The 23,777-nt window shown below is 37.1% G+C and overlaps 1 protein-coding gene across 4 annotated transcripts; it reads right to left on the minus strand.

Moving 5' to 3' along the window:
* LOC114717194 (DNA polymerase I A, chloroplastic/mitochondrial) lies at positions 1 to 12,857 on the minus strand. Of its 4 annotated transcripts, none has more exons than XM_028902294.1 (13): positions 12,581 to 12,857; positions 11,595 to 11,877; positions 11,016 to 11,408; positions 10,472 to 10,663; positions 9,555 to 10,246; positions 8,321 to 8,762; positions 7,943 to 8,038; positions 6,163 to 6,255; positions 5,887 to 6,081; positions 2,060 to 2,152; positions 1,774 to 1,986; positions 1,216 to 1,305; positions 1 to 663 (listed from the first exon to the last, which is right to left on the minus strand). In XM_028902294.1, the coding sequence occupies exons 1-13, from the start codon at positions 12,724 to 12,726 to the stop codon at positions 502 to 504; spliced, it is 3,090 nt and encodes a 1,029-aa protein (XP_028758127.1). In that variant the 5' UTR covers positions 12,727 to 12,857; the 3' UTR covers positions 1 to 501. The 4 variants fall into 4 exon arrangements, with proteins under 4 accessions (XP_028758127.1, XP_028758126.1, XP_028758125.1 ...); XM_028902293.1 differs by having other exon boundaries at positions 11,016 to 11,414; XM_028902292.1 differs by having other exon boundaries at positions 11,016 to 11,874.
* Positions 12,858 to 23,777: the final 10,920 nt, after the last annotated feature.

Here is a 23,777-nt window from a genome sequence, read left to right on the forward strand (position 1 = left end):
TTTAATATAATTGATCATTTTATAACAACAACAAAAAAAAAACTAAGACTAAACATGGCCATCAGCAGGATTGATATGGTCACCGTATTTGATTTATATACATGTATAATACAATCTACATCGAACCGATAATCATATAAGTACATGAAGCAAATCACATGGAACCTAAAAACCAAACCAATGAAAGTAGCCAAGGCGGAGACAGCAGTTGGTTTGAGCCATTTGCTTCTTGCTATGGGCGTTCATGCACTGCTTTAAGATTCCCAGCCTTCAAATTGGAACCGCCACCCACAACATCCAAAACCTTAGTCTCACGACCAAAAAGAGATTGAAGCGAAAGCATCTTTGATTGCATTCACAAAGCCAATTATGAAGCCAAGGTTACGTAAAATGAGAGGAAACATTCCCCAGATCCAGTAAGGGCAGCGGCACGATGGGCCAAAGTAAGCCCCTCCAAAACCAATGCATGGCCTTCCTACCGTAAAAGCTCAGACCAAGTATCTATTTTGCTGAGTACCAGTTTTGCGCACACTTAGCATCAACAGCGAGATCGACTTGAAGAATATTCTTGCCATCGAACGGTTTGGACATGCACTCAACAACTATAGCCTTTGCAATCTCAGCAGATTCTGTTGGCCCTTCAAGTATGACTTCATCATGAACCTGCACCGTGCACCCACATAAAATACACACACACACACACATAAATAGCAGATAACAGGAAATATACGAACTCAGCAATTTGCAACATGAAATAGCCTCAACATGAGATAACAGCAATTGAAAACGGTCATAGAATTCGCAGCAACGAGTGACGGGATAATCATGTCAAAATCCCATGGACTCCATCTACCATCCTTGATAAGAAGTTGAATGCTCATCAAACTAGAGTACTAACAGTCTAATAATGATAAAGTCCGGGTTAATGTGGACAAAGAAAAATGTTTAGAAGAAAACCCTTTCAGAAAACTGGTTTTAAAAAAAAAAAAAAAACGGAGTTCATGAAGTTTCCATAAAACAAAAAATTATAGCCAAGCACAACAAAATAAGTGTGACATAAAGCTTTGAAATTTGAGCAAGTTTCTTAGCTTTGTCATCACATAACGAACCTTCTATCCCATATAAGTCTGTGTGCCGTAGGAAAATACTAGTTCGACAGAAACAAAACAATATTACATAGATCTTAAAAGGAAATATTCACGACATGAAGTTGACCTGTAGAAGTAACTTCCATCCAAGCTCTTTCAACCGTGTGTTTCTGGATATTTGTAACATGGCGCACATGGCAACATCAGCTGCACTGCCCTGTGGCAATTTCAAAAATCAGAAAACCATGAAGAAAAGGTCCCCAAGGATGGGGTCACGAACTTATCTTAGGGTACGGACCACTAATGGGGCATGAAACAACAAGAAGTTTGAGAATCAGATGTTACTACAACTAAGATCAGCTTGGACAACCATTTTTGGAGGTCATTATTGGTGCAGCTCACTGAGAGACACAGTCCCTCTTATAACTGTTTTTCACCTGTATTCCCTCTCCACATCTCCTTTATTTTTCTTTATTGTTTTTATTCTGATCATGATTTGCTACAATCAAGTGAAATAGCGGCAGGTGTGCTGCCTCAGCCCCTCACTAATTTTTGAGAGGTTGCCTTGCTCATGGCAGACAAATAAATTCAAAACATTGCATATCCACAATGAGGCAAACATTATACTTCAGATACAGTGACAAAAGAGGGCGAATGCATTATTATATTAGATAGAATGAAGGACCTGCACAGGTGTATTTATAGCAGCCCGCTCAATATGACTTTTTTGAGATGATGTAGCTTTAGCCATCAAAGGGAACCGCCGGGCTCGCCCTAGCAGTGTGTATACACAATGATGCTCACAGGCTTCTTTTTTACGCTGCTCTTGCCATGCCAAAACTTCTTTTCTATCATTGTACCAGAGCTTAACTGTCTCCCTAGCTTCTTTTACAGAAACCTGAGAATACACATCCATTAAATTGTCTGGACAATCAAATAGTATTTTTCACCTGCAGCAGAATTTGAGATACCTTCCAATCCCTGGCTAGCCCCACAGGAGTTTTTCCATAGGCAATTGAAAAGTTAAGCATTTTGGCTTTCCTTCTTTCAGAACCAAATGCATCCTGAAATGACAAGAATATCAAAATCAATATGAATTATCCAATAGAAATCATACTGCATGTTGAACTTAACAAATATGATGGGAACACTGCACACCTATCTTGATTTTAAATTATCGGTTCAGTTCATGTATTCTCCAATTTTATTACTATAAGAAAAACCACCTGGATAAATTTATTGTACAGAAAGGCATAACACGAAATTAAACCACTATACACAAGCCTGCCGTCTCTAGTTGAGTAATAGAGGGTAAATCGACTTAATTTTGACAAGATCATCAACAGATTCTATCCAAAAATATTATAAATAAAACAGAGTAAAAACAGGTTTTTTTTTTTTGGGATAAATAGGCAAAATGATATTAAAACATTAGAAGTTTATTACAATACAGAAATAGTGAGGGAGCAAGGACTAAAATTAGAAAACCTATTAAAAAGAGAAGGTTGAGCTAAATGAATGGAAACATCACAAAAAAAGGACAGCATAGAGAAAATATCCTTCCAGACAATATGCTTTGAGTGCAAGGTGCAATCTAGTTGGACAATTTGCTTTTAGGCGCAAATAATTTCAAGATTGTCTCTCCTTGGCGATGCCAAGCTTTCATTATGCCAATGCGCAGCTGCATGGAAACAAGAGATCAAAAAGATGTGGGGGTACTTCCTACATCATATGAATTGCTGCATGGGACGAGCATGGAAGCATATTACAGCATGACACAACAGATGTCCACTTTTCTGGTCCTTTGATAATATGACACCCCGGCCATTCAATGATAGCCAATCGGCATAGAGTTTAGTCCTATTGGAAGTCATTTTCTTGATTTGTCCTTCTTGTCTAGAAATACAACATTCTGTAGTAGGCATTGAAACATGGAAAGCACACATTGAGCTAGGTTTGCGCATGAAGCCCTTGAAGATTAGGGCATTTAACGCATTGCTCTTCAACATTTATGCACCTTCAAGGTTTTGATGTTAACATATCCAAACTAGGCATGAGTGAAATATATACCTTAGTTTAAAGGAGAGTGTGGAATTCATGATTTTTCCCTAATTATTTTCATTTTAAGCATCTCCCCTAAAGATCATCCATCAGTGCATAACCTTCCCCTATCCTCTAGTCTCTTGTCAAGCATCAAGAGGTCAATTTTCTCTTTCTTGCTCCTGGGCCTATAAATAGTTATGGCCAATGGTTGCAAGCACCAACCCAATATCACAGTGCACTGACAAAACTTAGGCAACAAATTGATCTCTATGAAATTCATCAGTGATCTCATCACCAAGAGAGACTATATTACAAGCAATTTGTTGATTGAAAGTTGATTCAAGCGGAGCAAACACTAACCCAATATCATAGTTCACTAATGAAACTTTGGCAACAAATCAATCTCTATGAAGTCTGCAAGTGGTCTTGTCACCAAGACAAGATATATTACAAGCAACTTCTTGATAGAGAAAGGTGTTATGAGTTTTTGCTTGGTTTAAATGACCCATTTGAGGACATGCAAGGTCATATCGTGAGTATGAAGCTGTTATGGAAATTGAGAAAGAAGAGGGAAGAGAGAGAAAGAGGAAAAGAGGACAAAGAGATCGAGAGAGACAGAGGATTCAAAGTGTATTTATTCAATAGCAAAACAACACAGGTACAAATGATCTAGGGAACTCTTATTTATAGGTTAGTCCCCTTAGATTATAACAGCTAGTTCTGTACGGAAACAAACAATCTGAAAAATAACTGTAATTACCATAACTAACTATCTAACTACTTATATTTTGACCATAACAGAAGCCCCTTCACTAACTAGAAGAAGAATCCAATATGATCATACGTGAGGAAAAGTAGGAAGATGCTTACTTAAAGTGCAGCTGCAGCTCTCCATGATGCATCTGCGCTATCTATCAGTGGGAACTAGGGCAAAGTGAGGGAAAGATGTCTAAAAAAAGTGGTGTGACCATTGCAACAAAAATGGACACACCAGGAACACCTGCTGGAAATTACATGGCAAGCCCCCAAACTCAAAGCAAAGGACAAAAGGCAAAAAGAAAGGCTTGATGGTTAATGCTATAGAATCTGAGACTGATTCCTTAAGTGCTGACCATTTATTACATCGGCACACGCAAGTATAGCCCTTACTGATGTACTTTGAAGTACGGTTAAACCCAAAGATACTTGGGTGGTGGATTCTGTTAAAGAACAATTTTCTGAGCATGAAACTGTTGAAATAGCAAATGGGCAGTATGCAAGAGTCATGGGCTCCCGCATTGTGATTATGTCCGCAAAAATTTGCTTTAAAGGATGTTTTATATGTCCTAGAAATTTAATGCAATCTATTATCTGTAAATCGAGTGGCATCTCAATTAAATTGTCTTGTTATTTTAGACAAATGTGGTTGTGAATTTCAAGACTTAACCGTGGCCTAAGCAAGTTCCCAATTCTTATCCTTATCATATTATAATCACACTCATCCTTTTGCTCTTATTCATAGTGATGTATGGGGTCCTCCAAAATTTGAAACTAACTCTAAGGCCAGATGGTCTGTCACCTTCATTGATGATCATTTTGAGTTTTCCTACTGTGAGAGAAACATGAAGTGTACGCCATTTTCAAAAGATTCTACACCTTTGTTCAAGACCAGCTCCAAACTTCAATAGAAATTCTTCAAAGTGAATTACTTAAACTCACCTTTTAAAATGTTCCCATAAGAACAGAGAATACACCATCAAACTTCTTGTGTTAGGTCACCTCAGCAAAACGGTGTCACCAAAGGAAGAATGGTCACCTTCTTCAAGTAGCTAGAGCTATCATGATCGGTAGTCATGTGCCCAACAAATTTTGGGAATGCTACACTCACCTCTACCCATGTAAAAAATCACATGCCCTCCCCAACTTTGAAGTTCCTTGCCCCATTTCAAAAATTCTGTGAAGCATATCCTAATTTCCCCTCACAAACCTCTATTCCAGAGGGATTTTGCGTGTGCAGCTTTGGGTGAAAATGGGAGTCTAGGGCCATTAAAACCATTTTTCTGGGTTATTCCTCAAACCAGAAGGGGTACAAGTGTCTTTGTCCAGCCACAAAGAAAGTATATGTCACTAAGAATGTTAAATTAGTGGAAGATCAACCTTATTATCCCTAACCACCCATTCTAGACAGCAGGCAAATGGACCCTAAATGTCACTAGATGCCACTGTTACTACTACCTCTCTTCCATCCAACTCCAATTCCTGAACATGAGTCTGAAAATCAGCTTGAATCTCATGCCACAGCCACTGAAAAAAGCCCAGCAGTCTCTAAAATTCTGGAAACCGCTCATTTAGATCTGAATTTCAAGACATGAACCCATGCTTTATAATATAATTATTTCCTAAATTTTTCTTCACTGCATGGATGTATTCTCTTATCTCTATCTTCAAGAGTTTGATTTTTAGGTTAACAAAGGGTTACGTATCATGTCATCACTTAATTCTCTGAAAATAATTATTTGCAAGAAAAATGTATCCCTTAATTCAAGAGCTTCACAGTTCTAATAATTGAGGAAACCATGGTCATCCTGAAGAAAGAGCAGACGAGCTGTCCTCCTTTACTAACTTCCAAAACAAAGGTGGTTTTTAAACCTGACCGGTCAAATCAGTTACCAGAGACAGCAAATAATGGCATTACTTGCATATCTCTGAGCAAAGGGTCTTACCATCTATTCACACTGCCCGTTTCCTGTATTAATCAGCTGATAAGTACTAGTACCTTTAGCAGAGGAACTGGGGGTTTATCTTCACCAGGCAGAGGATGCCACTCCAGAACCACTTCCTTTTTTTCAATTGCTTCTCGAATATGTGGATACATATTCATTGCAGTCCTTGAATGGAAATCTCCACCAGCTTTAAAGGCATCCAGCATACTCTTACAGCTGGCAAGGTGCGCAAGAATTCTTAGCTCCAGCTGTAACACAATAAACATCTCAATCAACAGAACAACTTTATTGCAATCAACGCAAATAAATCAATAGCATAAACTGCTAACCTGTCCATAATCAGCAACTATAAGAGAATTACCAGGTGCAGCTATAAAAGCTTGACGAATCTTGTACCGATCCTTTTCCAACGCAGGTTGATTCTATTTTATTAAAAGCACACATATATTAGATGAGCTCTAAAGATTTTGAATAACAATTATAAATCTAGTCAATGTGATACCTACACGTGAAAGTCCGACTGAAAACCCCAAAACAAATGAAACCACCTAACAGTATCCATCAACTCTATCGAATTAATAGCTAATGAAACAAAAGACCAAGTAGACATCCGACGTCCAGAAAAGAGAGAAGATGCTTCCAATGGAAACTTCAAATACTTAACAAGCAAAACAGAATTTCAGCCCTGCCCCTGTATGCCCAACAGGATCCCATGTCATCCATAATAAAGCTGCTGTTAATACAAAGAACAAAAAAAAATTGAAAAAAAGAGAGAAGAAAGGTTCATTCACTTTAGTTAAGGAAAATCATAACCATATAAATTTCCTCACCAAAATGTAATGATGAATTAAAGTTTGGATACGTTTTTATTTGAATAAAGATAAAGATAAGCAAAGAAGATAAAGCATTCTATGATGCATCATAACAAAATGAGAGACAAAGTTAAAAGGACATAATCTTAAAAATAACAACAACAACAACAACAATAATAAGTTAGTGCCATAAAATATTGTTGCAGCCATTCATAAGAAAGATAGAAAATGGGTTGCTATGCAACTACTATTACAGATAGAGTTGTGTAGTAAGTAAAACCCACATACTAGCATCAAGTAGTACAGTATATTGTGAAATAATACTGCAATGCAAGGAATAAAAAACTGGACCAGATACTAAACCAGTTAACACAGTGGTTTGAGGGTTAAACAGTCATATCGGGATCAACTCAGAGTCAAACCAGTTATATTAAAATGTTAGAATTTATTTAAAATGAGTTAAAATATTCATATTTTAATTATAATAAATAATTTTTAATTTTTAAATAATTACTTATGTTATAAAGTATTTATACATATGAATTTTTTTTTCTTTCTTTTATTTTCCTCTTTCTACCGCCAGTGACTCAATAAATTATCTCCTCTTTGTATTTTTTTTTTTTTTTAACTCCCTTTGTTCCTTCTTTCCTCATTTTTGTTCTCTCTCCCACGTGATCATTAGCACTCTACCTTTTGACCTTTCCTCCTCTCCCTAATACACATGCATCACATGGCATACACAACTTCTTTCCTCTTTCATCTTCCCCCCTTGAACATGTAGAGTGCAGACTCTCTTTCCTCCTTCAGTATGCATCAATCCATCACAGCTTCTTTCCTCCTTGAACACACATCAGTCACTCATTACACTTCTTCCTCCTTGACTTCGACGAGCAGAGGCAGAGCACGAGTAGTTTCCACTTTCCATGGCTCCTCCGGGAAACAGTGAGCAAGAAAGAAGCTTTTTTTTTTAAAAAAAAAAAAAGAAACCGGCCAACTTGCACGAACCAGTGGGTTACTCGGTTTTTCCTCGTTCATCCCGGTTTATTCCGAGCTGATCGGAGGCCGGTTTCTGGTCTAAGCCGAACTGTCCAGTCCCTTTTTTTGTGCACTGCTACAATGTGTGATCCAACTTCTAATTTAGGAACAACATGCCCATATACCAAAAACGGAGGCCAATGGTAGAGTTTATATTGTACAGTACTCGAGCTTTTTCAAGTAAACCAAAATTTAACATTCAAAAGTAACCTAATCATAATCATAAAGATGACTTTAATCATGTCTTTTAATTTAAAAGAACCTGTAAATTAGGCCTTCTAGCTGACAAGCGTCCTGTCTCCGTGTTGATATTTAAGGAACAATGAATGCGCCCATTCCTTCCCGAAACATTACTACCCTGCCACAGACCAAAACCAAGAAAACTAGAAAAATATTAACAATCCTAGAATAAAATAAAGAAAATTGCATTAGTGGACGAGTAAATAGATAGCAAGCTACCCTCCCCCACCTGTCACTCATGCTCAAATAATGTTGAAACTTAAAAAGTTTCCAACCAAAACTTCATTAAAAATATGCCTCAGCCAAAGTAGTCAAAGATTATCAGGGGAACGCAACAATGAATGATTAGCATAAACAAAAGGGAGGAAAATCTAACAGAAATACAAATAGAATAAATTACCTGCAAGGGAAGGATAAAGTTAGATATCAAAGAGTCGATTGAACAGACTTCGCATAAAGCAGCAATTGCATGGCAAGCTTCTCTACCTTCATCCTCAGTTGCAAAGGCAGAAAAAGCAGTTCCATAAGCTGTAGTGTCCTTTTCCACATAGGTAACTTCATCCTTAGAAGAATTTTCATATTCATCATCACAACCCAGGTTACAGGCCTCATCTAGAAAGTCATATTCAGCTGAAGCATTTCCAGCAAGAGCCTTTAAAGCATCACCACTGACAGATGGCCAACCAGATTCTGTGTACATCTCAGTTTCCAGTTGACAACCAATGCTATGCAGCTTAATGTCGCGAAATTTTGAGGGAGCCTTCTGGCCTTCTTTGATGACTTTATCAACATTGGGAACTTTGAAAGTCCGCTCTATTGGAAGTGCCACACTAGGGTCTTTACTGGAATAAGCATTCAGAAAATGAAAATGAAAGCCTCATATTTATCACTGTAGCTGAACTACATTTTTGTGAATAGTGGAAAATAGTAAGTTTAATTAGAAATGAGAAAGAAAAGCACTTCTTTTTTCCCATGATCTCATGTACAACAATATGTACATATATTAAAGGGTCTAAGTTCATAAACATATGACCCATGTTGTTTGTTTGTGATTGGCCCAAAACCCGAACCAACAGCAGCTTGTGTTTGGATTCTGGAATACATCAAGCCTCAGACTAACCCAGTTGAGTTGCACTATGATTAACATTGAAAATATCAATACCTACTTTAAAACTGAGTTTCTACTATGTACTAATCTTACGGCCCTGCAAACTAATGCAATGAGTACCATTTCGGATGAACAAGTCCAGACTCTAAATCATAATTCACAGAGATTTGGTGTCCGGTTAATCTATTAAGTCAAATTAATTCCAGTGAAGAAATATATTCTACACTTGAAAGCATTTAGAATCCAAATTAAAATTTTCAAGAAAACGATTACTGTAGCAAACAATTGTAATAATAATAAAAAAGCCTATTTGCAATAACAGAGGCTTTCAAACTAGAGACGAACTTAGCTTAGATATTTGTATGCATCTAATAAATAGTGGACCTCGTATTTTATGACAATAGCATCATAATAGAGACATGTCTTCTGTATATTGAATATAGGTTATATGTAAACAAATTTAAGTCTTCATTTTACAAAATAAGGAAGAATCAAAAGAAGCAGAGAAGAATAAATAGATGCGCACCTGTTCACCATGCCACCAAATAGCAGCTGGCGCAACTGAGCATCACTTCCCACATTCATATACTTTGCATCAGGACAATACCTAGACGCCCATTTCCGGAACCTGTTAACAGCTACCTCTTGCTCTGCCTTGGCCACTTTCTCTATCTCAGCAAGATATGCACGGTCAACTAGCATCCCTTCAGATTCCATTTGGACTAGAAGTTCACCAAATGGCCGCCAATATTCTTCATAGAAATCATACATGGTTTTTGCAGACACCAGTCCCATCATCTGTATTCCATCAACTTTCCACAGCATTTTTGAGAGATGGCTCTTAAGGCTTTCATAAAGCTTCAAAGTGCTCCTAGCATCTAAGGCAGAATAACATATCCAAGGTATTCGTTCATCTCTTTGTAGCTCTTCAACAGGAGGAATAGTAATCATTTTACCCTCAGATCCATCTTTTTTCACCTTTTTCCGCCCAAATATAGTTTTCATCGACACTTTACCAATCAAATCCTTTTCATGGTTCAAATGAGCCCCACACATAACCCTTTTATCACTTGTAAGTGCTTCAAGAGAATAACCACCATCCAAGCGTCTTGATGAATTCCATAATCGTGCCATGTGCATTGTATCAGCATGAAAACCAGAAACTTTAAGCCCATAGTTCTCTATAACATGATTATCAAAGCTATAGTTATGCCAGACCTGGAGAAGATACGGGTGGCTTTGTTATTTCAAATTAATTTTCCAACTCACATGAAAGACTGCGAGTAATGCGCTACCATTAGCTCAAGAGTTATTTTTTCAGGTGTATCTCTTTTAATATCCTCCCCCCAATCTAGAATATTTACCATTAATTTCATATAAGCAGCTAAACATTAAAATTTAACAAGAACAAACAAAAATAGGATGCTAAGCAGGAAAATTCACCTTTTTGATGGATTGGTCTTTGAAAAACGGTTCAAATTCAAATAACATCTCTTTGCCTCCACCATCAAGAACATCCACCCAAATACAGGATTTCCCATTTCCAAAATCAGCTTCTGGACCAGAATAAACACTGAAACATACTATCTCCCCATGATCAACAGGTGTTTCCTCTTTGACATCAATCTTGGCCACCTTTAAAGATGTTTTCACCAGCACATATTATATGTCCACAATTTGCAAAACAAAAATAGTCAAAAGATGTATGAAAAATCACTTTTGACGCCATGGAATCACGCTTAGAAATGGCAATAGGCACAAAGGCCTCTTATTGCCTCATCTCAGAACATTTGACCATAATGTTAATAAAAGCATAGAAGAAGAAAAGAATTTTAAGAAAGAAAGATTTTATATTATACACAAGCTGAAATGGTCAAACGGGTCAAATTCAAGCCCAAAGTAAAAGAAAATAAATAACAAAGCTATAGAAAATGTTGTACCAATGAAAACCACAACATAAATTAGCATGCTTAGAAAGACTTTATACCTCAGTATCACATGCATGAACAAGATGCCTGTACTTTTTTGTAAGCATTCCAACAACTCCCTTAGCTAGAGAAATATTATCAACGACCAATATATCATTATAAATGCCACAGAGCCTGGCGCGAAGCTTTGAATCACCAGTAACATATTTTGTTTTGGACATTAATGCAATGTCAGCATGCTTGGTAGATGCCTCCAAATTGTGATTCTCATTTATATCAGAAGTTTCATCTTTATTGATTACCAAATGGCATTCAATTGACTCGCCTGCCCTTTTAGAGTCCATCAGTACCTTTGTATTTTTCGATTTAGAATGGCTGGCCACAGGGGATGAGATAGGTACCTCATGGTCCTTCAGTAAAAGAGGACGGGGCCCTCCGTCCTTAGAAAGAACCTGCTCCTGGCCATTGGAAATACATATTTTAGATGCATAAGTGCTGCCATTATTGCACCCAAACTTATTTTGCATTTTAGTTACAGTCAAATTATCTCTAGCTCGCACCCAGCCTCTTCTATCACCAAACAGTTCACCTTTAGCAGCAATATTGGATGTTGCACAGTCATGAGCAAAAATACTTACAGTCTGAACTTTTGCTTCAGAATAATGTGAAGAATTGAGCTCTTCTTCATCTGTCACTTCCTTCAACATGCCAGTCGATGCAGTCGAAAACTTCATGAATGAACCATGAATTGGAGTCTTATACAGATGACGGTTATATTCCATATCATTGTGTTTATTCATCCCAATAACTATTCTTGATAGAAATTGTAAGGAACCTTCTCTAAATTGAAGAGAATTACAAGACACAGTGCTATTCAGCCAGCCATTGTTGACTACCTGAACGGAGAGGATTTTTCTTCTGCTGTTCATATCATGCAAAGAAAATAAAAGTCGCAACCACTTAGACACAATAATGAATTTAAATATCAATTTAACCCACAGAAGAAGAAGCAAGACGTTTATAATCACCTTAGGCCAAACAAGATTTTAAGCTAGCCAGAAAAAGTCCTCGAGATGACACCATTGACTTATTACATATGCTACTACACTAACTTCTCAAAATTCAAAGCCCCCTCCCCACCCCCACAAACAACAACAAATGCGTTACAAAAATTTTGAATGCACAAAGAGGTCATTGAATAATATAAACAAATAGGCCAAACGAACTGACCATTTGGTTAGTATGGGCTTTCGCCAAAACATTCGTCTAAAACTTTGGATTATCTAACGAATTTCGAAAATGTGCACCGAAAAACAAAACGTCAACGTTCAGCTCCGACAATGTGCTACCAACTACCTTTTTTGGGAAACATCTAGGAAAAGTGCATTACCAACAAAACAATGACAACTGCACTTATAAATAGATAGAGTGAATTCACCAAAAAAAAAAAATTGACCATTACATTTACCATGACAAGGCCATGTTTCCCTGAAAACACTTATGCCCTCCCTAAAACGTAAGGATATTGAATTAAATTTCAAAAATCTGCAGTGAAAAACAGTAACCCATGCGCCAAGAGGTAAAAACTTGCAGAGAACGTAAAAAAAGAACAGCAGAAGTGAACCTGCCATAGTGAGCTTCGGAGGGAGCCATGAGAGGCCAAGAAGAAGAAGCGACGCGAAAGGAACGACAAGAGCGCGAAGTCCAGAAAGAGGAGGGGCAAAAGGGCCGCAAAGTGGTGGTGGTGGGCTTCTGGGTCGAAAACCCCATGGCAATCAACTCCACCACTCTCCCCAGCTTTCTTCCACAGTCGCTTATGCAAGAAGCCGTTATGAAGGTGGGCGTTTTTGTGGCACAGTAAGCAGACAGAGGCTATAGAGGGCCTTGTTTAAGCTCCGTGACCCCGGGGGGGGGGGGGTGGTTTTCTGGAGGGGAAACGAGAGAGTAACGAAGACGAGTGGCGGGGGACCGGGATTAGGCTAAAATCCAAGTTCAGACTCTACCCTGCAAGTGCAAAGTCCCATGCAGCGCGTCCTCCAGATAAAAACGACGTCGTTATGGCTTCTCACTTCCAATACCGCCAGGTTGAGGTCATTCTAACTCGGTCTAACTTTTTTTTGTCAAAAACTCAGTCGAGTATTTGGATGGAAACTAAATCATGGTTTCAGAAATAATTTTACAGTTTACGAGATAAATATGTGAAGGAGTTTATCTTGATTTGCGGAAAAGTGCTTCTCATATCCAAACACCCCCTTAGTCATCATTTAGAATAATTTACACATAGTTTTTTAACGATGATTTACAAAATATAAAGTAAGTATGTGAAGAGTTTGTTCTTGACTAATGTAAAATATGTATATAAGTGTTTATGAACACTATTCCAAACCGGCTCTCAAACCTTAAAAAAATAAAAAGACTTTTTTTGACAAAAAAAAAGTACAAAGAGACTGAACTGGCTAAGAAAAATACTCTTTGTTTTTTTGCCAACAAGAAAAAGACTTTCTCGGACATATGACCTAAATATCCAAAAAATTCCAAGCTATTCTAATCCGCAAAACCATGGTTTCACTGAAGTTCACAATTCAACTTACGGCACAACATAGCTATCAAAACAGGTCAATCCCACTGGACCAACCCTTTTAAGTAAAAGGCCGAGTTTGTATTTTAAGTGATTCAAAAAAAATTAGGCTTAAAAGGGTTAGTCTTATAGGGCTCAGAAATAGAAGGGACAACCTTTTTAAGCCCGCCTATTTTTATTATTATCAATATATTTATAAAATTATGGATTAGTCTTTTATGAACAAGTTTGAATTAAAAAAATATTTAGAAGAACCAATACTCAAGCCATATAATTGAAGAGAATTAGATGTCATGGACTGGTGGAAGAACAATTAAAATCAATTTTCAATTCTTTCAAGAATGACAATTGATATTTTTAGCATTATAATCACTACAATAACTAGTAAATCTTCATTTACTATCAATTTACATGTCTTAACAAGACGTAAAAATTTACTTATTTGAATAAATGTTTAGACTCTCATTTATATTCATAACTGTTGCATAGTTTTATTTTAAATAAGAGAAATGAAGACAAAAACCTTAATATTGTTATCACTGAATAACAGCTCACTTGTAGTGAAGAACATAATCAAATATTGCTGATCTTAATGATACTAATGAAAACGAAGATAAAGATAATAATTATATTGATGTTGTTAATCTTTAATTGCTAGGTTTTTATCTTTTTGCTTTTCCTGTTTCATTAGATTTTGATTTTTTTTATTTTGGATAATAGTTTATTGGCATTTACTAAGTTTTGTAGATTTATTTTTAATTTTAAAATAATTAAAAAAATTTAAATTTTAAAAATTAACATAAAAGGGCTAGCCCTTTTAAGCTCTGAGCCTGCATGTCCAAGGACTGGGCTTTAATAATTCAATAATTTTAAGGTATATGTGTTTTAAAGGACTAAGCTGGTCCTTGTTGACAACTTTACGGCACAACAATTTTTCGGTTGGTTGAGGCCACAATTGCTCCCATCAAAGATGAGCCATCTTCTTCCTTGCAAATAGGTGCTTCTAAACTAACCTATTCAACTAACAAAAAAACTACTGAACTGATCTATCGTCTAGTATAGTTTAGGACAAAAACTGACTAAGGATCAAACCGGTAAAAACCGAGTAACCTAATAGTCGAGATGAGTTACTTGGCTTAATATTTTTAATCTTTCACTTTCAAAAAATGACGTCTTTATATTTAGAAAAAAATTGACTAAATATAATTGAATTGAAGGGAAGGACAATGTCTTTGCACTCTGTCATGTTCAGCCATTCACCTTGTTCTCTTTCCCTCCCCCAAATCTGAAATCCTAGGAGGCAGCCTCTCATCTACAGACTTTAATCATCATTCATCAATCTTCACTGCATCGTCGCTGGAGTTTTCTTTTCTGCCAAGGTCGAAAGTCACCAAAATCCTTCATTCGCTGTTTTATTCTTCAATCTGACTCACGAGTTGTCATTTCCTTCACGATCGCAGACTCAGCCGCAAGTTCTACCTTCTTCTTTTACCTGTTTTCTGCTTCTGTGCTCTTGTTAGTTGTCATTTTTTATATAAACGTATACTCAGAAGTATACATTTTAATTAATTCAATTATCAATATCGAACAACACTGCAAATGAAAATTTTGAGTAAATCGTAGTCTAAATAGTTAAATTTGAACGAAAACATAACTTGAATGCCAATTGAAAAAAAAAATAATGGAAAGTTTGCAATACAAGGAAAACTTTAAATAACATAAGTTAATGAAAGGCTATAATACTCTCATGTGGAATTCTGTAGTTCGATGGGCGCGCGACCCGGTTCTATCATTTTTATATGCACATATATTTAGAAAACTAATTTTCTAGTCCTTATAATTTTAGTCAACTTTTAATTAGGTTCTTACAGTTTTTTTTAATTGAGTCCTTGTAATTTCTTCTCTTATTAGGTGTTAATCCTTTCCGTTAAATTCAGAGCTAAAGGTGTGAGTGAGTGCTGACTAGACCATGATCTAGTATACCTTAAACTGTTCACATGGACTGAAAATTGAAAAAAGAGAAGATTCTGAAGTTGCCAAAGAGGCAAAGAGCAACCTCCAGGAGGGAGAAGAGGGAAAAACAAGCATTTTCAGGAAGCAAAAGCTTGAGTAGAAGGAGTCAAGCTTCTTCTTGAAATATTGAAATCGAGCCTCCTTCAGTAGACAGAGTGGAGAAGTTGGGGAGATAGGGATCGAGTTTGACAATGATAATAAAGAGTAGGAAATCTCACAATAAATTTGTGTAAAGGCAAAAAAAAACTTTCAGATATGGAATTAAGCAAGATGGAGAGCATCTCTAAAAGCAAGAAACAAAAAAAAAATCACCATTGTAATTACTCAAAAAAACCAAATTCAAATTGCGAACGACCATGCAAACAAAACCACCCACCTATTATACCTGTCCTCCTCTTACATCTTCATGTTTTGTGAATGACAAACCAAATGCCATCTCTAATCCTCACACATATATGATTGTGACACTTCCGATCTATTCATCATACTACAACTTCAATTTCCTAGATTTTTTCTTAAAAAACAAACAAATGTTTGCTCTTCCAAGAAACTCTTAGAAATATGTTATTACATGTGTTAGAGCTCGTTTCCTCGTGTTCCACTATAGCACATTGTCATCTTACAAATTAAACCAGAGAAGAGAACTCCGCCGATGCAAAGTTTGTAGCATTCAGCCACTGGATGCTTGGAACAAACACATCAACCCTAATGGAATTCCCATATCTCCCCTACATCTGTCCATTGTACACTACCAGAAAAAAGGCTTTTAACGACGGTTAAAAGTGGCTTTTAACGGCGGTTTTGAAAGCGAAGTTGTTAAAGGCGACGTTGAAAGGTAAGGAAAACACGGCGGTTTTTAACCACCGTGAAAAGTGGACTTTCCACGGTGGTTTTATATTTAACCTCCGTGGAAAGTCCATTCTCCACGGCGGTTAAATACAAAACCGCCGTGGAAATTTTACTTTCCACAGCGGTTTATAAATAAAACGCCGTGGAAAAGGATTTTAACGGCGGTTATATGTATAACCGCCATTAAAAATGCTTTTTTTTTAAATTCTACTTTATTTTCGTGTTTACCACCGTGCAGTTTACAGTTCCAAACAAATGTAGGCAGTGTAGATCACGCAGAACAAGATCAATTAGCTAGTTAATATACAGCAATGAAATTTTTTTTTACACAATTCGAAAATAGGGAAACCGGCCAATATAATAGAACTAAGTGGTTACCAAGGAACACGTATTGGCTAGGTCCAACAATTCTGAAATAGAAGTAACTACTTTTCTGTACAATGGAAATCATGAACAATATAAGAGGGAACCGAGAGAAAGCATCTAACAATGAATTTTTTTGAGAAATAACCTATCTATTTGAAAGCTAAATTTCAATTTTTTCTACCAATGTTGTTGACAAAGTGTCCCTCATCAAGTTGATGTCATCCATGAGATATGGCGCAGTATTTTAAAATATCTGTTAATAAAAAATAACATAGTAAACTTAGTCAAAAATGTGAAATAAATTGAAGAACGTCATGCAACATACCTCGTCTAATTTCTCAGTCGTTCCTGTCTCAATTATGTCATTCATGTAGCGGATGACATAATATCCACACTCAACATGTCCTTGTTGACAACGGTACTAAAAAAATAAGATATAAAATTGAATATTAGACATTATTGATTATAAACATTAACTTTAATTCATCCAAAAATGTTTAAAAGTTAGTTCAAAACAACATATACCTGTGGAAGAATCCATGTTGGTGCTTGTCTATTTTGTTTAATCGCCACGACATTAAAAGTATGAAAAGCCCTATCAACATTATAAGAGAAAATGATATTAGAGCATGCTTGTATAAACTTCACAAGTAATAAATATATAAATAAAAACTAACGTGTCGATGACATCTTTGGTTTCTTCGGATGGACTTCCACAGAGTGAATCGAACCAGTAAACTTTGTTGTCAAAAGGGGCACAAACAATTAGAGTCCAATGATAACTGCAAAAGGCAAACTATGTTAATTATAACCCGACACATACAACTTGTATATCTCAAATACAATAATACACTTACCCTTCCACGTAAGGTGCAAAATATATTAGCTTTTTGGTCTGACTCATTGCGGTCATAATGTAGATTGACCTTGCTTCCACAGTATTAAATTCTTTCTGTATCCTTTGAGGACACATAAAGCCATATGTTCTTTCAAATCCTCCGTTTCGACAGATTTGATTAAAATGCCTGTTGTTCAAGTAAAAAACATTAGGACATGCATGAAGTATAATATGTAATAAGAAAATGATATTGTAACTTACAAAATAGCAAGCTGCATGAAGGCTATATCAAGCTCCTCAAAGTTGAGGAACTGAACGAGGTCCCTCTTGTCAATGGTGAAGTCGTATGTTATATCTGAACTCACAACCCCCAACGGCATCTTGAAAGTCACAGGCTTATCCATGTTTGGCACCATGGAATGAAGAACCTCCAAACTGGAATACATAAGCGCAACATCACTAGGAAGAGGCAAGAGTACAGGATCAGATGATGCGCTCGTTGTGGCCTTCTTTGTGCCGCCTTCTTCACCATTGGCTTTGTAATAAGTCTCTTTGGCCACAAAATGAAATGTCCTTTAGCTTGGGCCAAGAGTCGAACCTCATCAGTAGGATTAGGCACTGGTGTACCCCCTGACCACGAACAATCCTCTCCACTGTCACCCTTGCTTGATTGCTCGGAATTTTGTTGCCGTGAATCGTTGTGCCCATGAATGCTCGACCACTAGCAACATGAACAGGTGAATTTTCATAATCCACATAGAGAGAACACGGCATCCCATTGTCTTCGACAGGGTCAGGGCTAGGGTCAGGGTCAGACACTGTCAGTGGCTGTGTCTGATTATTACTGCCCTTTCCGCTTTTTATCACAGGTGAACCCTGAAACATAATATGAAATTAGTTAAGAAACATTAAATAAGTTTAAATGGATCAAATGAATCTTTAGAAGATTTAAAAAGATGTGTGATTATTACCTGGGAAGGTTCAGATACTCGGGGCATCTGGAATCTGCTCGTACCCATCATCATCAGAGTCTGTTGAAACTTGGCATCGAATTCGTCACGTATCTTTTGCATCTCTGCCATGTGTTGTTGACTTAGTTCAGCTCGAACTCTCTCTGTTTCTTCTTGTAGTCGTTGGTCGAGCTCCTCTTTAGATACCATGTTAGCGGAGGATGATCTGGTGCTTCTTCGTGAAGCAGAGCCAAAAAATTCTTTAATACCAATCCCTTTAGGGGCCCCTCGGACTCTTCCGGGATGGTCAGCCTTTCCAATAGCAGTGGCCAAGATATCCATCCGTCCTTGAGGGATGAATGTACCTTGAGATAATTGCTCCTCAAGTGTATCCTATATCATTAAAACAACAAATTCAATTTAAGATAATTGAAAACAACAATTAATGAAGCATAATTCTTAAATATTACTTACAATCCTCTCAGCAACAGCAGCAGACTGTGGAGTAATGTATTGACCCTTTTTAATCCTCGCCGCCTTCCATTTTTCTTGGCGAGAAGGACGCTCAATAGATGGCATGTAGCCAGTAGGATCTGAAGCAGCAGCCATCTGTGCATTCTTCAGTCGTTCCTCCATCATACTTCTTTCCAACCCACCATACCCTGCACGAGACATGGTATGTGGGTATACATTCTGCTCAGATATTTGTTTGTTCTTCTGACTCAATGCCTATGACAATGAAACCAAATCGACAAAATTAGTTTAGTTAAATAAAATATGACCTGATTAAAAAATAAGTTTGAAGAAACCAAACCTGAAATGCAGGGTCTTCACGTTGCTTCACAAAATTCTCCCATGCCTCTTCACTAATAAATGAATATCGTTCCTTAGGATGCTCACCCTTTCTTTTTCCATTAATATAATGTGTTGTAAGCATGGACTTAAAATCCCTCCACCGTTCAGCAATTTGCTTCAACAGACGGTCTCTCATTTGTTTAGTGGCAGGAATATCAAATGTCAGCTGCATGCAATACAATAATAGCATAGAGTTATAAAGTAAATAAACAACTATAATTGAAACAAGTAGAGAAAACAATGCACAATATACCAATATATCCTCCCAAAGGTTTTTCTTCAAATCTTTGTCCACCTTCTTCCAGTTAGGGAATGTCAATGCTAATTTTACTGCGTGCGAGATAACCCACATAACTAGTAAATTGAGCCCCATCCTTTCCTATAGGCTTCAGATCATCATCAAACTCCACTGTAATCCTCATAGGCTGTGTGCTCTCATCACGTAAAGCTAAATGCCTCATATGGGTTGGCCCTCTACCCTTTCTCCGGCTAGTAAAAGAGTTGTCATCACCAGAACCCTGTTGACCGGATCCGTCCATTTCCTGTTTAAAGAACAAGGAATTAATAAATGTAAGAATAAAAAATATCAAGTTAATATAAAACATTATATTATTAAGTATATTTAGCAAAAAAAATATCAAAAAATTCATTTGAGGCTTACAACGATTATCCTCCCAAATTCCTTCACAATGATCATCTCTAACAGCATAGTCATCATCTACCAAATCTAATTCAACTGCTTTAGGTCGAGTAGCTGTGAAAGGCGGGGTTTCATCAAGATTAAGCTCTAAGTCACCATCATCTCCACCAACTCCTTGCCTTTTACCTTGAAGCACGATAGACAATTTCTTTTTTGCTAGATCGGGAACGAAGAACACTTGTTTTGCTTGACTTGCCAAAATAAATGGCTCGTCTCCGTATCCAAACCTCTCAAGATCGACCGAAACAAATCCAAATTCTTCATCCACTTGCACAGCATTACTATTAACCCACTTACATTTGAAGACGGGAACTTTAAACTTGGTATAACTAACCTCCCATATCTCTTCTATTATTCCATAATAGGACATTGCCGCCAACATTGGGTTTCTGTCTTTAGAACTAGCAAAATGCATGGCTTCCGCTACTACCATCACCCCACTATTCTGCATAGTACTCTTATCGTCTTGGGTTTTTGTGTAAAAAGAATAACCATTTATATCATATCCACCCCAACACAAAACCTCAAAAGAAGGCCCTGCAGCTAGCCTCTGTATTGTCTCAGAAGGATTGCCATCTTTTAACACTTCTCGCTTGAACCACTCTGCAAATGACTTATTATGTTCATTAGCTAGTTGCATGTCACTCTTTCTTGGATTCAAGTTCCTCAGCATATTCTTGTGAGCATTTAAGTACGGCAAAACTTCATCCGTGTTGTTTAAAATGTATAGATGTGCCTGCATTACAACTTCTCTTGACATAGACCTCACTATGACACCCCGTGTTCCCTTGCTTCTTCTCCCTTGATCATGTCGAGATTGAGGAAGACCAACTGCCTTTACCCTGTCAAGATATGCGTTACAAAACTCAACTGCCTCCTCAGCTACATATCTCTCAACAATTGATGCCTCAGGCCGATAAGGATTCTTAGAGTACCCTTTTAGGATTTTCATGTATCTCTCAAAAGGGTACATCCATCTTAAACACACAGGGCCACAAAGTCTTATCTCTCGCACAAGATGAGCTATCAAGTGGACCATAATATCAAAAAATGATGGAGGAAAATGCATTTCCAATTGAGAGAGGATCACATAACCTTCATTTTCTAATTCATCCAACTCAGCAGGATCAATGACTTTGCTGCAAATGGCACTAAAAAACATACAAAGTCTTGTAATAGTATTTCTCACATCGGTTTTCATAATGCCTCGAATAGCAAGTGGAAGTAATTGTTGCATCAACACATGACAATCATGAGACTTCATTCCCGTTATCTTCAAATCTTGCATTGAAACAAGTTTGCTTAAATTAGAAGAATAACCTTGTGGCACCTTAATAGTATTGACAAAACCACAGAAACTTCTTTTCTCTTCTTTTGATAATGTGTGCGCAGCTGGATGTAAATAAGCCCTCTTACCATCTCTTTCTTGTGGGTGAAGGACATTTCTTATTCCAATTTCGACTAAGTCTCGTCTTGTATTGATTCCATCTTTAGTCTTTCCACTTATATGCAAAAGTGTACCAACAAGACTCTCACATACATTCTTCTCCACATGCATCACGTCTAGACTATGCCTCACATCAAGACTTCGCCAATATGGAAGATCAAAAAAGACAGATCTTTTTTTCCATATATTTCTCTCACTGGCAGTCTTCTTCTTCTTCTTACCGAAGACCACATTAATTCCCTCCACCCGCTGATAAACTTCTTCTCCAGTTAATGGTCTTGGAGCCATTTCATATTCTTGTGAGCCATTAAATGCCTTTTTCAATCTACGGTAAGGGTGATACCGACTAAGAAACCTTCTGTGACCAAGGTATACTGTCTTCCTGCCATGTTTAAGTTGCATATAGTGGGTGCCTTCTTCACATATCGGGCATGCTTTATGCCCCTTAACACTGTATCCAGACAAATTTCCATATGCTGGAAAGTCATTTATCGTGGTGAAGATCATGGCACGTAAATTGAAGGTCTCTTGTTTATATGCATCAAACACATCAACACCTTCCTCCCATAATTTCTTCAGATCCTCAATCAAAGGTGCCAAATACACATCAATATCGTTTCCCGGTTGTTTTGGCCCCGAGATCATCAAAGATAGCATGATATACTTTCTTTTCATACATAACCAAGGAGGCAAGTTGTAAATTACGAGGAGCACTGGCCAAGCACTGTGTGTGCTACTAAGATTACCATATGGGTTAATTCCATCCGTACAAAGCCCTAGCCGAAGGTTTCTTGGCTCGCCACCAAATTGAGGAAATTTTTGATCTATTGTTTTCCATTGAGGAGAATCTGCTGGGTGACGAAGCTTTCCATCACATATTTTCTCATCAAAATGCCATCTCAAGTTCTTTGCATCTGTGGCATTAGCAAATAGACGCTTAAATCGTGGTATTATTGGAAGATACCACAGAACCTTTAAAGGAGAACCTTTGGTCATCTCATTATAATCACCATCATCTTTCTTCATTTTGTATCTTGAAGTCCCACATTTAGGGCACTTATTCAACTCTTCATAATCATTTCTGAATAATATGCAGTCATTAGGACACGCATGTATCTTCTCATATTCCAAACCCATCGGACACAAAATCTTTTTTGCCTCATACATTCGTTTCGGAAGTGAATTCCCTTTGGGAAGAATATCACTCAGCAATTCAAGCAATTCCGTAAAACTAGCATCGGTCCAACCATTTCTTGCCTTCAAATTCATCAGTTTCAATACGGTTGTCAATCTTGTGTAATCATCTTTGCACCCCGGGTATAAAGGTGTCTCTGCATCACTACACAAAGTTTCAAAGGTGGAAGAAAACTGTGTAGAGGATTCAGACCTTATATCACGAAACATATCCGAAATTCTATCACCAAAGTCTTCATTCACAACCTTCTCATTTGCAGACAGTGTAGTCTTTCTAATTTCTCCATGCCATATTCAATTTGTATACCTCAAATTTATCCCATCACAGATAAGATGCTCTTTTATCTCAGAAATATTCCGTCGACTATTGTTTAAACATTTGACACAAGGACAATAGTACAATCCATCTCCTTTACTAGGGGCATTTCTCTGAGCAAATTCAAGAAACTTTTCAACCCCATCCTCATATTCCTTGCTAATTCTCTTAGCTTTCATCCAACTACGATCCATTGTTCTACAGATTATTTAAACAATACTTTACTATCAATCAAAATTCATAACGAAGGAAAAAAACACAAAATAACTAACAGATTATTTATCACTAAATTCTTATATTTATTACAAAAAAATTATCAAAAATTCGAAATAAATATCAAAAAATTATAAAAAAATTTAAAAACTTCACAACTAATCAACTCCAAACATTTAAACATATTTCTAATACAGTATATAAAAAGGAATTAAGGTTTTCTCACATCTAATGCCTACCAATTAACACCAATCAACGGTTCAACCACATAAAAAATGCAAAATGAACAATACAAGCCAACCACAATGTAAAACTAACAACCCCATTTCATATATAACAGATTTTCATGGCTAAAACATTCAACAAACTAAGAAAAATTGAAAAGAATGAAAGAAGAGGATACTCACAGAGCATAGAAGCTTCAAACGCGAAGTGAGGCGGCGGCGGACGGCGGCAACGCACCGGTTTTCGGTTAGATAGTGGGGGGTAGGACCGGTTTTCG

This window comes from Neltuma alba, unplaced genomic scaffold (assembly GCF_004799145.2).
Source record: "Neltuma alba isolate B1F8T4 unplaced genomic scaffold, ASM479914v2 tig00011711_pilon, whole genome shotgun sequence".
Classification (NCBI taxonomy): Eukaryota; Viridiplantae; Streptophyta; class Magnoliopsida; order Fabales; family Fabaceae; genus Neltuma; species Neltuma alba.